The sequence below is a fragment of the Salmo salar genome, chromosome ssa12, assembly GCF_905237065.1.
Source record: "Salmo salar chromosome ssa12, Ssal_v3.1, whole genome shotgun sequence".
NCBI lineage: Eukaryota > Metazoa > Chordata > Actinopteri > Salmoniformes > Salmonidae > Salmo > Salmo salar.
Window position 1 is genome coordinate 10,236,049 of NC_059453.1, and position 13,217 is coordinate 10,249,265.

At 47.1% G+C, this 13,217-nt stretch overlaps 1 protein-coding gene across 3 annotated transcripts in view; it reads right to left on the reverse strand.

The window, feature by feature from the left end:
* Nucleotides 1–11,618: 11,618 nt before the first annotated feature.
* LOC106564124 (mitotic spindle assembly checkpoint protein MAD1) overlaps nt 11,619–13,217 on the reverse strand; it is a 119,111-nt gene continuing 117,512 nt past the window's right edge. For all 3 annotated transcript variants that reach the window (XM_045690660.1, XM_045690661.1, XM_045690659.1), the window contains one exon: nt 11,619–13,116. In XM_045690660.1, the coding sequence (XP_045546616.1) occupies nt 12,949–13,116 (168 nt within the window). In that variant the 3' untranslated portion in view covers nt 11,619–12,948. The remainder of the gene's footprint in view (nt 13,117–13,217) is intronic.

Below are 13,217 nucleotides of genomic sequence, written 5' to 3' on the forward strand. Positions count from 1 at the left end.
TGTCTGTCTGCTATGTGTCTGTCTGTCAGGTCTGGCTGTCTGTCTGCTATATGTCTGTCTGTCTGCTATGTGTCTGCCTGTCAGGTCTGTCTGTCTGCTATGTGTCTGTCTGTCAGGTGTCTGCCTGTTATGTGTCTGTCTGTCTGTCTGTCTGTATGTCTGTCTGTCTGCTATGTGTCTGTCAGGTCTGTCTGTCTGCTATGTGTCTGTCTGCTATGTGTCTGTCTGTCAGGTTTCCTCTCCACCATCTCTCCACTCGTTTCCTCTCCATCTCTCCACTCGTTTCCTCTCCTCTCATTGCCTCTCCTCTATCTCTCCACTCATTTCCTCTCCCTCTCTCTCCACTCGTTTCCTCTCCTCTCTCCACTCGTATCCTCTCCTCTCTCTCCACTCGTTTCCTCTCCACTCGTTTCCTCTCCCTCTATCTCTCCACTCATTTCCTCTCCTCTCTCCTCTCATTTCCTCTCCACTCGTTTCCTCTCCACTATCTCTCCACTCGTTTCCTGTCTTTGCATCCTCTTTCATATTTCAGCTCGTTTGTTCTGTTGTTCACCCTCTCCTACTGTATCATCCTCCTCTCCTTCCTCTTCATATCTCCTGTCCTCTTCCTCCTCTCCTATCTATGAGGTTGTATATCAAACCCTAGTCAATAAGCTAGCTAAATAGTTTGATGCCAAAATGATAATGTCCGTTGCTGAAAACTAAAAAGGCAATATCAGTCAAACTAGAAACATGTGGGAGGATTTGACACCCACCTGTCCCCTATATCTGGTTTTAATTCCCATTCTACAACATCCTTCTAGCCAATCAGAAATGAGTAGCTCAGCCAATACAATTTGCTCGCTAACCCAAACCTCACCGTAGCTCAGCCAATACAATTAGCCAGCTAATCCTAACCTCACCGTAGCTCAGCCAATACAATTAGCCAGCTAACCCAAACCTCAGTGTAGCTCGCTAGCTAACCCAAACCTCAGCGTAGCTCGCTAGCTTATCCAAACCTCAGCGTAGCTCGCTAGCTGACCCAAACCTCAGTGTAGCTCTCTGGCTAACCCAAACCTCACTGTAGCTCAGCCAATACAATTAGCCAGCTAATCCAAACCTCAGTGTACCTCGCCAGCTAACCCAAACCTCAGTGTAGCTCGCCAGCTAACCCAAACCTCAGTGTAGCTCGCCAGCTAACCCAAACCTCAGCGTAGCTCGCCAGCTAATCCAAACCTCAGTGTAGCTTGCTAGCTCATCAGGTATGGATGAGGTCCTTCATTTGATAAGTTCCTTTCCTGAGGATGGCTCACCCCTCACAATTCTGGGTGACTTTAACCTCCCTACGTCTACCTTTGACTCATTTCTCTCTGCCTCCTTCTTTCCACTCCTCTCCTCTTTTGACCTCACCCTCTCACCATCCCCCCTACTCACAAGGCAGGCAATACGCTTGACCTCATTTTACTAGATGCTGTTCTTCTACTAATCTCACTGCAACTCCCCTCCAAGTCTCCGACCACTACCTTGTATTCTTTTCCCTCTCGCTCTCCTCCAACACTACTCACTCTGCCCCTACTCAGATGGTATTGCGCCGTCGCAACCTTCGCTCTCTCTCTCCTGCTACTCTCTCCTCTTCCATCCTATCATCTCTTCCCTCTGTTCAATCCTTCTCCAACCAATCTCCTGATTCTGCCTCCTCAACCCTCCTCTCCTCCCTTTCTGCATCCTTTGACTCTCTATGTCCCCTATCCTCCCGGCCGGCTCGGCCCTTCCCCTCCTGCTCCGTGGATTGACGACTCATTGCGAGCTCACAGAACAGGGCTCCGGGCAGCCGAGCGGAAATGGAGGAAAACTCGCCTCCCTGCGGACCTGGCATCTTTTCACCCCCTCCTCTCCACATTTTCTTCCTCTGTTTCTGCTGCTAAAGCCACTTTCTACCACTCTAAATTCCAAGCATCTGCCTCTAACCCTAGGAAGCTCTTTGCCACCTTCTCCTCCCTCCTGAATCCTCCTTCCCCTCCCCCCTCCTCCCTCTCTGCGGATGACTTTGTCAACCATTTTGAAAAGAAGTTTGACGACATCCGATCCTCGTTTGTTAAGTCAAATGACACCGCTGGTCCTGCTCACATTGCCCTACCCTATGCTTTGACCTCTTTCTCCCCTCTCTCTCCAGATGAAATCTTGCGACTGTGACGGCCGGCCGCCCACAACCTGCCCGCTTGACCCTATCCCCTCCTCTCTTCTCCAGACAATTTCCGGACACCTTCTCCCTTACCTCACCTCCCTCATCAACTCATCCTTGACCGCTGGCTACGTCCCTTCCGTCTTCAAGAGAGCGAGAGTTGCACCCCTTCTCAAAAAACCTACACTCGATCCTTCCGATGTCAACAACTACAGACCAGTATCCCTTCTTTCTTTTCTCTCCAAAACTCTTGAGCGTGCCGTCCTTGGCCAGCTCTCTTGCTATCTCTCTCAGAATGACCTTCTTGATCCAAATCAGTCAGGTTTCAAGACTGGTCATTCAACTGAGACTACTCTTCTCTGTGTCACGGAGGCTCTCCGCACTGCTAAAGCTAACTCTCTCTCCTCTGCTCTCATCCTTCTAGATCTATCTGCTGCCTTTGATACTGTGAACCATCAGATCCTCCTCTCCACCCTCTCCGAGTTCGGCATCTCCGGCGCGGCTCACTCTTGGATTGCGTCCTACCTGTCAGGTCGCTCCTACCAGGTGGCGTGGCGAGAATCCATCTCCGCACCACGTGCTCTCACCACTGGTGGCCCCCAGGGCTCAGTTATAGGCCCTCTCCTATTCTCGCTATTCACCAAGTCACTTGGCTCTGTCATATCCTCACATGGTCTCTCCTATCATTGCTACGCAGACGACACACAATTAATCTTCTCCTTTCCCCCTTCTGATAACTAGGCGGCGAATCGAATCTCTGCATGTCTGGCAGACATATCAGTGTGGATGACGGATCACCACCTCAAGCTGAACCTCGGCAAGACGGAGCTGCTCTTCCTCCCAGGGAAGGACTGCCCGTTCCATTATCTCGCCATCACGGTTGACAACTCCATTGTGTCCTCCTTCCAGAGTGCTAAGAGCCTTGGCGTGACCCTGGACAACACCCTGTCGTTCTCCGCTAACATCAAGGTGGTGACCTGATCCTGTAGGTTCATGCTCCACAACATTCGCAGAGTACGACCCTGCCTCACACAGGAAGCAGCGCAGGTCCTAATCCAGGCACTTGTCATCTACCGTCTGGATTACTGCAACTCGCTGTTGGTGGGGCTCCCTGCCTGTGCCATTAAACCCCTACAACTCATCCAGAACGCCGCAGCCCGCCTGGTGTTCAACCTTCCCAAGTTCTCTCACGTCACCCCGCTCCTCCGCACACTCCACTGTCTTCCAGTTGAAGCTCGCATCTGCTACAAGACCATGGTGCTTGCCTACGGAGCTGCAAGGGGAACGGCACCTCCGTACCTTCAGGCTCTGATCAGTCCCTACACCCAAAGAAGGGCACTGCGTTCATCCACCTCTGGCCTGCTCGCCTCCCTACCTCTGCGGAAGCACAGTTCCCGCTCAGCCCAGTCAAAACTGTTCGCTGCTCTGGTACCCCAATGGTGGAACAAGCTCCCTCATGACGCCAGGACAGCGGAGTCAATCACCACCTTCCGGAGACACCTGAAACCCCACCTCTTTAAGGAACACCTGGGATAGGATTAAGTAATCCTTCTAACCCCCCCCACCCCCCCCAAAAAGATATAGATGTGCTATTGTAAAGTGGTTGTTCCACTGGATATCATAAGGTGAATGCACCAATTTGTAAGTCGCTCTGGATAAGAGCGTCTGCTAAATGACGTAAATGTAAATGTAGTGAAGTGGTGTTTCTATTATTTAGTACCTGAGGAGCGCAGCCATTCAGAGGAGCTGCAGAGAGACTTAGAAACACACATCTAAGGGGCCAGAGAGAAAGAGGTGGAGAAAGAATCTGAAGTCAAATGTTTACTGTTTGCTGATGATCTGGGGCTTCTGTCACCAAACAAGTAGGCCCTACAGCAGTACCTAGATATTCTGTAAAGATTCTGTCAGACCCTGACAGTAAATCTCAGTAAGACCAAAATAATGGTTTTCCAAAAAGGTCCAGTCGCCAGGACCACAAATACAAATTTCATTGAGACACTGTTTCCCTAAGACCACACAAAAAACTATACATACCTCGGCCTAAACATCAGCGTCACAGGTAACTTCCACAAAGCTGTGAACAATCTGAGAGACAAGGCAAGAAGCGCCTTCTATGCCATCAAAAGGAACATAAAATTCGGCATACCAATTAGGATTTGGCAAAAAATGCTTTGATCAATTATAGAACCCATTGCCGTTTATGGTTGTGAGGTCTGGGGTCCGCTCACCAACCAAGAATTCACAAAATGGGACAAACACCAAATTGAGACTCTGCATACATGGTTTCCGAGATGGTCATGGGTGCACCCCAGCCATGCTCAAGGTCCTAAACGACATCATAACCGCCATCGATAAGAGACAATACTATGCAGCTGTCTGTATTCATCGACCTGGCCAAGGCTTTCAACTCTGTCAATCACCATATTCTCATCAGCAGACTCAACAGCCTTGGATTCTCAAATGACTGCCTCGCCTGGTTCACCAACTACTTCTCAGACAGAGTTCAGTGTGTCAAATCGGAGGGCCTGTTGTCCGGACCTCTGGCGGTCTCTATGGGGGTGCCACAGGGTTCAATTCTCAGGCTGACTCTTTTCTCTGTATACATCAATGATGTCACTCTTGCTGCTGGTGATTCTCTGATCCACCTCTACTCAGACAACACCATTCTGTATACTTCTGGCCCTTCTTTGGACACTGTGTTAACTAACCTCCAGACGAGCTTCAATGCCATACAACTCTCCTTCCGTGGCCTCCAACTGCTCTTAAATGCAAGTAAAACTAAATGCAAGCTCTTCAACCGATCACTGCCCGCACCTGCCCGCCCGCCCGTCCAGCATCACTACTCTGGACGGATCTGACTTAGAATATGTGGACAACTACAACTACCTAGGTGTCTGGTTAGACTGTAAACTCTCCTTCCAGACTCACATTAAGCATCTCCAATCCAAAATTAAATCTAGAATCGGCTTCCTATTTCACAACAAAGCATCCTTCACTCATGCTGCCAAACATACTCTCGTAAAACTGACTATCCTGCCGATCCTTGAGGTTTTGTCACCAAAGCCTCATACACTACCCACCACTGCGACCTGTACGCTCTCGTTGGCTGGCCTTCGCTTCATAATCGTCACCAAACCCACTGGCTCCAGGTCATCTATAACATTTACATTTACGTCATTTAGCAGACGCTCTTATCCAGAGCGACTTACAAATTGGTGCATTCCCCTTATGATATCCAGTGGAACAACCACTTTACAATAGTACATCTATATCTTTTTTTTTGGGGGGGGGGGGGGGTTAGAAGGATTACTATATCCTATCCCAGGTATTCCTTAAAGAGGTGGGGTTTCAGGTGTCTACGGAAGGTGGTGATTGACTCCGCTGTCCTGGCGTCGTGAGGGTGCTTGTTCCACCATTGGGGTGCCAGGGCAGCGAACAGTTTTGACTGGGCTGAGCGGGAACTGTGCTTCCGCAGAGGTAGGGGGGCCAGCAGGCCAGAGGTGGATGAACGCAGTGCCCTTGTTTGGGTGTAGGGCCTGATCAGAGCCTGAAGGTACGGAGGTGCCGTTCCCCTCACAGCTCCGTAGGCAAGCACCATGTTCTTGTAGCAGATGCGAGCTTCAACTGGAAGCCAGTGGAGTGTGCGGAGGAGCGGGGTGACGTGAGAGAACTTGGGAAGGTTGAACACCAGACGGGCTGCGGCGTTCTGGATGAGTTGTAGGGGTTTAATGGCACAGGCAGGGAGCCCCGCCAACAGGGAGTTGCAGTAATCCAGACGGGAGATGACAAGTGCCTGGATTAGGACCTGCGCCACTTCCTGTGTAAGGCAGGGTCGTACTCTGCGAATGTTGTATAGCATGAACCTACAGGATCGGGTCACCGCCTTGATGTTAGCGGAGAACGACAGGGTGTTGTCCAGGGTCACGCCGAGGCTCTTAGCACTCTGGGAGGAGGACACAATGGAGTTGTCCACCGTGATGGCGAGATCATGGAAAGGGCAGTCCTTCCCCGGGAGGAAGAGCAGCTACGTCTTGCCGAGGTTCAGCTTGAGGTGGTGATCCGTCATCCACACTGATATGTCTGCCAGACATGCAGAGATGCGATTCGCCACCTGGTTATCAGAAGGGGGAAAGGAGAAGATTAATTGTGTGTCATCTGCGTAGCAATGATAGGAGAGACCATGTGAGGATATGACAGAGCCAAGTGACTTGGTGTATAGCGAGAATAGGAGAGGGCCTAGAACTGAGCCCTGGGGGACACCAGTGGTGAGAGCACGTGGTGCGGAGACGGATTCACGCCACGCCACCTGGTAGGAGCCACCTGTCAGGTAGGACGCAATCCAAGAGTGAGCCGCGCCGGAGATGCCCAACTCGGAGAGGGTGGAGAGGAGGATCTGATGGTTCACAGTATCAAAGGCAGCAGATAGGTCTAGAAGGATGAGAGCAGAGGAGAGAGAGTTAGCTTTAGCAGTGCGGAGAGCCTCAATGACACAGAGAAGAGCAGTCTCAGTTGAATGACCAGCCTTGAAACCTGACTGATTTGGATCGAGAAGGTCATTCTGAGAGAGATTCAGCAGGAGAGCTGGCCAAGGAGGGCACGTTCAAGAGTTTGCTAGGTAAAGCCCCGCCTTATCTCAGCTCACTGGTCACATGGTTGATGATATTACTAGTTTATCTAGCCTGTCCTGCGTTGCATATAATCGATGCGGTGCGCATTCGCGAAAAAGGTCTGTCGATGCTCCAACTTGTACCTAACCATAAACATCAATGTCTTTCTTAAAATCAATACACAAGTATATATTTTTAAACCTGCATCTTTATTGCCTGCTAACATGAATTTCTTTTATCTAGGGAAAATGTGTCACTTCTCTTGCAAACAGAGTCAGGGTATATGCAGCAGTTTGGGCCGCCTGGCTCGTTGCGAACTGTGAAGACTATTTCTTCCTAACAAAGACAGCCAACTTCACCAAACGGTGGATGATTTAACAAAAGCGCATTCGCGAAAAAAGCACAATCGTTGCACGACTGTACCGAACCATAAACATCAATGCCTTTCTTAAAATCAATACACAGAAGTACAGTGGGGAGAACAAGTATTTGATACACTGCCGATTTTGCAGGTTTTCCTACTTACAAAGCATGTAGAGGTCTGTAATTTTTATCATAGGTACACTTCAACTGTGAGAGACGGAATCTAAAACAAAAATCCAGAAAATCACATTGTATGATTTTTAAGTAATTAATTTGCATTTTATTGCATGACATAAGTATTTGATACATCAGAAAAGCAGAGCTTAATATTTGGTACAGAAACCTTTGTTTGCAATTACAGAGATCATACGTTTCCTGTAGTTCTTGACCAGGTTTGCACACACTGCAGCAGGGATTTTGGCCCACTCCTCCATACAGACCTTCCCCAGATCCTTCAGGTTTCGGGGCTATCGCTGGGCAATACGGACTTTCAGCTCCCTCCAAAGATTTTCTATTGGGTTCAGGTCTGGAGACTGGCTAGGCCACTCCAGGACCTTGAGATGCTTCTTACGGAGCCACTCCTTAGTTGCCCTGGCTGTGTGTTTCGGGTCGTTGTCATGCTGGAAGACCTAGCCACGACCCATCTTCAATGCTCTTACTGAGGGAAGGGGTTGTGGGGTTGTTGGCCAAGATCTCACGATACATGACCCCATCCATCCTCCCCTCAATACGGTGCAGTCGTCCTGTCCCCTTTGCAGAAAAGCATCCCCAAACAATGATGTTTCCACCTCCATTCTTCACGGTTGGGGTTGTACTCATCCTTTTTCTTCCTCCAAACACGGGGAGTGGAGTTTAGACCAAAAAGCTCTATTTTTGTCTCATCAGACCACATGACCTTCTCCCATTCCTCCTCTGGATCATCCAGATGGTCACTGGCAAACTTCAGACGGGCCTGGACATGCGCTGGCTTGAGCAGGGGGACCTTGCGTGCGCTGCAGGATTTTAATCCATGACGGCGTAGTGTGTTACTAATGGTTTTCTTTGAGACTGTGGTCCCAGCTCTCTTCAGGTCATTGACCAGGTCCTGCCGCGTAGTTCTGGGCTGATCCCTCACCTTCCTCATGATCATTGATGCCCCACGAGGTGAGATCTTGCATGGAGCCCCAGACCGAGGGTGATTGACCGTCATCTTGAACTTCTTCCATTTTCTAATAATTGCGCCAACAGTTGTTGCCTTCTCACCAAGCTGCTTGCCTATTGTCCTGTAGCCCATCCCAGCCTTGTGCAGGTCTACAATTTTATCCCTGATGTCCTTACACAGCTCTCTGGTCTTGGACATTGTGGAGAGGTTGGAGTCTGTTTGATTGAGTGTGTGGACAGGTGTCTTTTATACAGGTAACGAGTTCAAACAGGTGCAGTTAATACAGGTAATGAGTGGAGAACAGGAGGGCTTCTTAAAGAAAAAGGTCTGTGAGAGCCGGAATTCTTACTGGTTGGTAGATGATCAAATACTTATGTCATGCAATAAAATGCAAATGAATTACTTAAAAATCATACAATGTGATTTTCTGGATTTTTGTTTTAGATTCCGTCTCTCACAGTTGAAGTGTACCTATGATAAAAATTACAGACCTCTACATACTTTGTAAGTAGGAAAACCTGCAAAATCGGCAGTGTATCGAATACTTGTTCTCCCCACTGTATATATTTTTAAACCTGCATATTTAGCTAAAAGAAATCCAGGTTAGCAGGCAATATAAACCATGTGAAATTGTGTCACTTCTCTTCCGTTCATTGCACGCAGAGTCAGGGTATATGCAACAGTTTGGGCCGCCTGGCTCGTTGCAAACTAATTTGCCAGCATTTTACGTAATTATGACATAACATTGAAGGTTGTGCAATGTAACAGGAACATTTAGACTTATGAATGCCACCCGTTAGGTAAAATACGGAACGGTTCCGTATTTCACTGAAAGAATAAACGTGAGTTTCCGGATTCGACCATATTCATGACCTAAGGCTCGTGTTTCTGTGCGTTATGTTATATTTAAGTCCATGATTTGATAGAGCAGTCTGACTGAGTGATGGTAGGCACCAGCAGGCCCATAAGCATTCATTCAAAATAGCACTTTCGTGCGTTTTGCCAGAAGCACTTCGCAACGCATTGCACTGTTTATGACTTCAAGCCTGTCAACTCCCAAGATTAGGCTGGTGTAACCGATGTGAAATGGCTAGCTAGTTAGCCGGGTGTGCGCTAATAGCGTTTCAAACGTCACTCGCTCTGAGACTTGGAGTAGTTGTTTCCCTTGCTCTGCATGGGTAACGCTGCTTTGAGGGTAGCTGTTGTCGATGTGTTCCTGGTTTGAGCCCAGGTAGGAGCGAGGAGAGGGACGGAAGCTATACTGTTACACTGGCAATACTAAAGACTGGCAATACTAAAGCCTTTAAGAACATCCAATAGTCAAAGGTATATGAAATACAAATCGGATAGAGAGAAATAGTCCTATAATTCCTTTAACCTTTAATAACTACAACCTAAAACTTCTTACCTGGGAATATTGAAGACTCATGTTAAAAGGAACCACCAGCTTTCATATGTTCTCATGTTCTGAGCAAGGAACTTAAACGTTAGCTTTCTTACATGGCACATAATGCACTTTTACTTTCTTCTCCAACACTTTGTTTTTGCATTATTTAAACCAAATTGAACATGTTTCATTATTTATTTGAGGCTAAATTGATTTTATTGATGTATTATATTAAGTTAAAATAAGTGTTCATTCAGTATTGTTGTAATTGTCATTATTACAAATAAATAAAAAATTGGTCGATTAATCGGTACCGGCTTTTTCGGTCCTCCAATAATCGGTATCGGTGTTGAAAAATCATAATCGGTTGACCTCTAGTCCATATTGCTCAGACTTCACTCCCTCTAACTCAGCTGTCTCTCTCTGTCCATATTACTCAGATCTCTCTCTCTCTGTCCATATTGCTCAGATCTCTCTCTCTCTGTCCATATTGCTCAGGGAGAGAGAAAAAACAGAACTAGAAAGAGATGGAAGTGTGAGAAGAGTGAAGAGAGAGAAGAGAGGGAGCAGGTGACCTGCTGGTTTTTAGATTTTATTAAGTTTTATTTCACCTTTATTTAACCAGGTAGGCCAGTTGGGAACAAGTTCTGATTTACAACTGCGACCTGGCCAAGATAAAGCAAAGCAGTGCGACACATACAACAACACAGAGTTACTCATAAACAAATGTACAGTCAATAACACAATAGAAAAATACAAATAATCTATGTACAGTGTGTGTAAATGTAGAAGAGTAGGGAGGTAGGCAATAGGCCATAGAGGCGAAAATAATTCCAACTTAGCATTAATACTGGAGTGATATGTGCAGATGATAATGTGCAAGTAGAGATACTGGGGTGCAAAAGAACAAGAGGGTAAGTAATAATATGGGGATGAGGTAGTAGTGTTTGCTATTTACAGATGGGCTATGTACAGGTACAGTGATCGCCTTATCTCAGCTCACTGGTCACCATAGCAACACCCACCGTAGCACGTGCTCCAGCAGGTATATTTCACTGGTCGTCCCCAAAGCCAACACTTACTTTGGCCACCTTTCCTTCCATTTCTCTGCTGACAATGACTAGAACGAATTGCAAAAATCACTGAAGCTGGAGTCATATCTCCCTCTCTAACTTTAAACATCAGCTGTCAGAGCAGCTTACAGATCACTGCACCTGTACATAGCCCATCTGCTCTTTAAGCTGCTGGTCTTTCAGAACATCAGCTGTTTGGATTTGGGTGAAGGAGAAATGGGGGAGGCTTGGGCAAGTTGCTGCAGGGGGTGCTGAGGTGTTGGCCGGGGTAGTGGTAGCCAGGTGGAAAGCATGGCCAGCCGTGGAAAAATGCTTTTTGAAATGATCGATTATCGTAGATTTATCGGTGGTGACAGTGTTTCCTATCCTCAGTGCAGTGGGCAGCTGTCTTATTTAGCTGTCTTTCCCCAACACTAGAACAGAGAAGGTACTCACAGGGTGAACACAGCCAGGTGGTGTGTGGGTGAGATAATGGGTATGATATTCTCTATCTCTCCAGTCTCTCCTTTCCCCTGGGAACTAGTCTGGCTGACTAATGATTTACAGCCTACAGTACTACAACTCACTCACAAGCATGCACACAAAAAAAACACAAGGACAAGCGCGTGCTCATGCTGCCTTCAAGACAACTGGGAACTCTGGGGGGGAAAAAACTAGCTCCGACTGGGAAAATGGTTTTGAACAGTCATCCACCTCGGAATTCCAAGTCGGAAATTCAGGTTTCTGCTTAGCGCTCCGACTTTCCAACCGAAAGATCACTGACCTCACCATTTGACCTCACTGATGTCACGATTTGACCTCAAAGTTTTTATGTCATGATTTCACCTAATTTTCTTCGAGTTTCCACTTGTCTTGAATGCACCCTCACACCACACGGACAAACACGTCTAGTTAGATTAGTTCTTTATTCACTCAATTCACGTCTGAAATAACATTCCACACATACATACATCCTAATTAGACTGAACAAAAATATAAACGCAACACAACAATTTTACTGAATTACAGTTCATAGAAGGACATCAGTCAATTTAAATAAATAAATTAGGCCCTAATCTATGAATTTCACATGACTGGGCAGGGGCACAAACAAAACAAACTAAGAGGTAAGAAGTAATAGAGCTGTTTGTTCTAATGACAAATCAACTCATTCAGGTTATACCTTTTTCACTGCTTTCCATTTACAAGAAAATAACAAGATGTTCGTTGTGTGCCACTATTTAAAATGACGCTGTGTGTCCAACATGAAGCCATATGAACCTTCTGCAAAAAACAACTTTAGAGCAAAGATCAACACAGGAAGTAGTGAAACAATAACAGAACATCTGACTGAAGGTTACAGAGCTCAATACAGGAAGTAGTGAAACAATAACAGAACATCTGACTGAAGGTTACAGAGATCACACTATATAAAGACGAGGCTGTCACCCTAATCCCTACCTAGTGCACTACCTTCAGGCTCTTGTAGTTTACTATGTAGGGAATAGGGTGCCATTTGTGACAGTCTAAGAGAATTAACGTAATGAAGTATGATGTCAACAAAGGCCCTTGTTTCCTCTTCTCACCGTCATCCTAAAAACCTCCATAACATCTAGAAATAATGATATTATTTGATCAAATGTGTAACTTCGTGCAGAGAAACAACACAGGTCTAGACAGCGACTCCTTTTATTTAACTTTATATTATTATCATCAGAGTCCATTGCACAGCTGTGTCAGTCAGACACCATGACATCACAGGTCAGATAGTGAGGTCACAGGTCACCTCGGGGTCACATGACGACATCACAGGTCAGACAACAATGACAGATCTAGGATCAGCTTCCCCTCCCCCAATCCTAACCTTAACCATCATGTGAAGAGGTCAAGGCAATGACATCACATGTCAAACAATGAGGTCACAGGTCATATATCATGGTCAAGTCAGACCGTGCGTGGTCTGTCGGCTGAAGAGGTCGAGGGTCAAGTCAGACCGTGGTCTGTCGGCTGAAGAGGTCAAGGGTCAAGTCAGACGTTGGTCTGTCGGCTGAAGAGGTCGAGAGTCAAGTCAGACCGTGGTCTGTCGGCTCAAGAGGTCAAGGGTCAAGTCAGACAAGTCAGACCGTGGTCTGTCGGCTAAAGAGGTCAAGGGTCAAGTAAGACGGTGGTCTGTCGGCTGAAGAGGTCGAGGGTCAAGTCAGACCGTGGTCTGTCGGCTGAAAAGGTCGAGGGTCAAGTCAGACTGTGGTCTGTCGGCTGAAGAGGTCAAGGGTCACAGCAGAGAGAAAGGCTGGTATGCTCTTCTGGTGGTGCAGATGGAGGTCCACCATCTCTCTCAGGGTTTTACTGAAATCTGTCTCCATCAGCTGCATACTGCCTCCACTGCCCACAACACCTCCACTGGCCTGGAGGAGAGAGAGAGATAAAGAAGAAAGAGACAGGGAGAAGGGGTCAGTTAGAAGTACACTACATATAGAAACTCAGCTCAAAAAGGAAATGTCCCTTT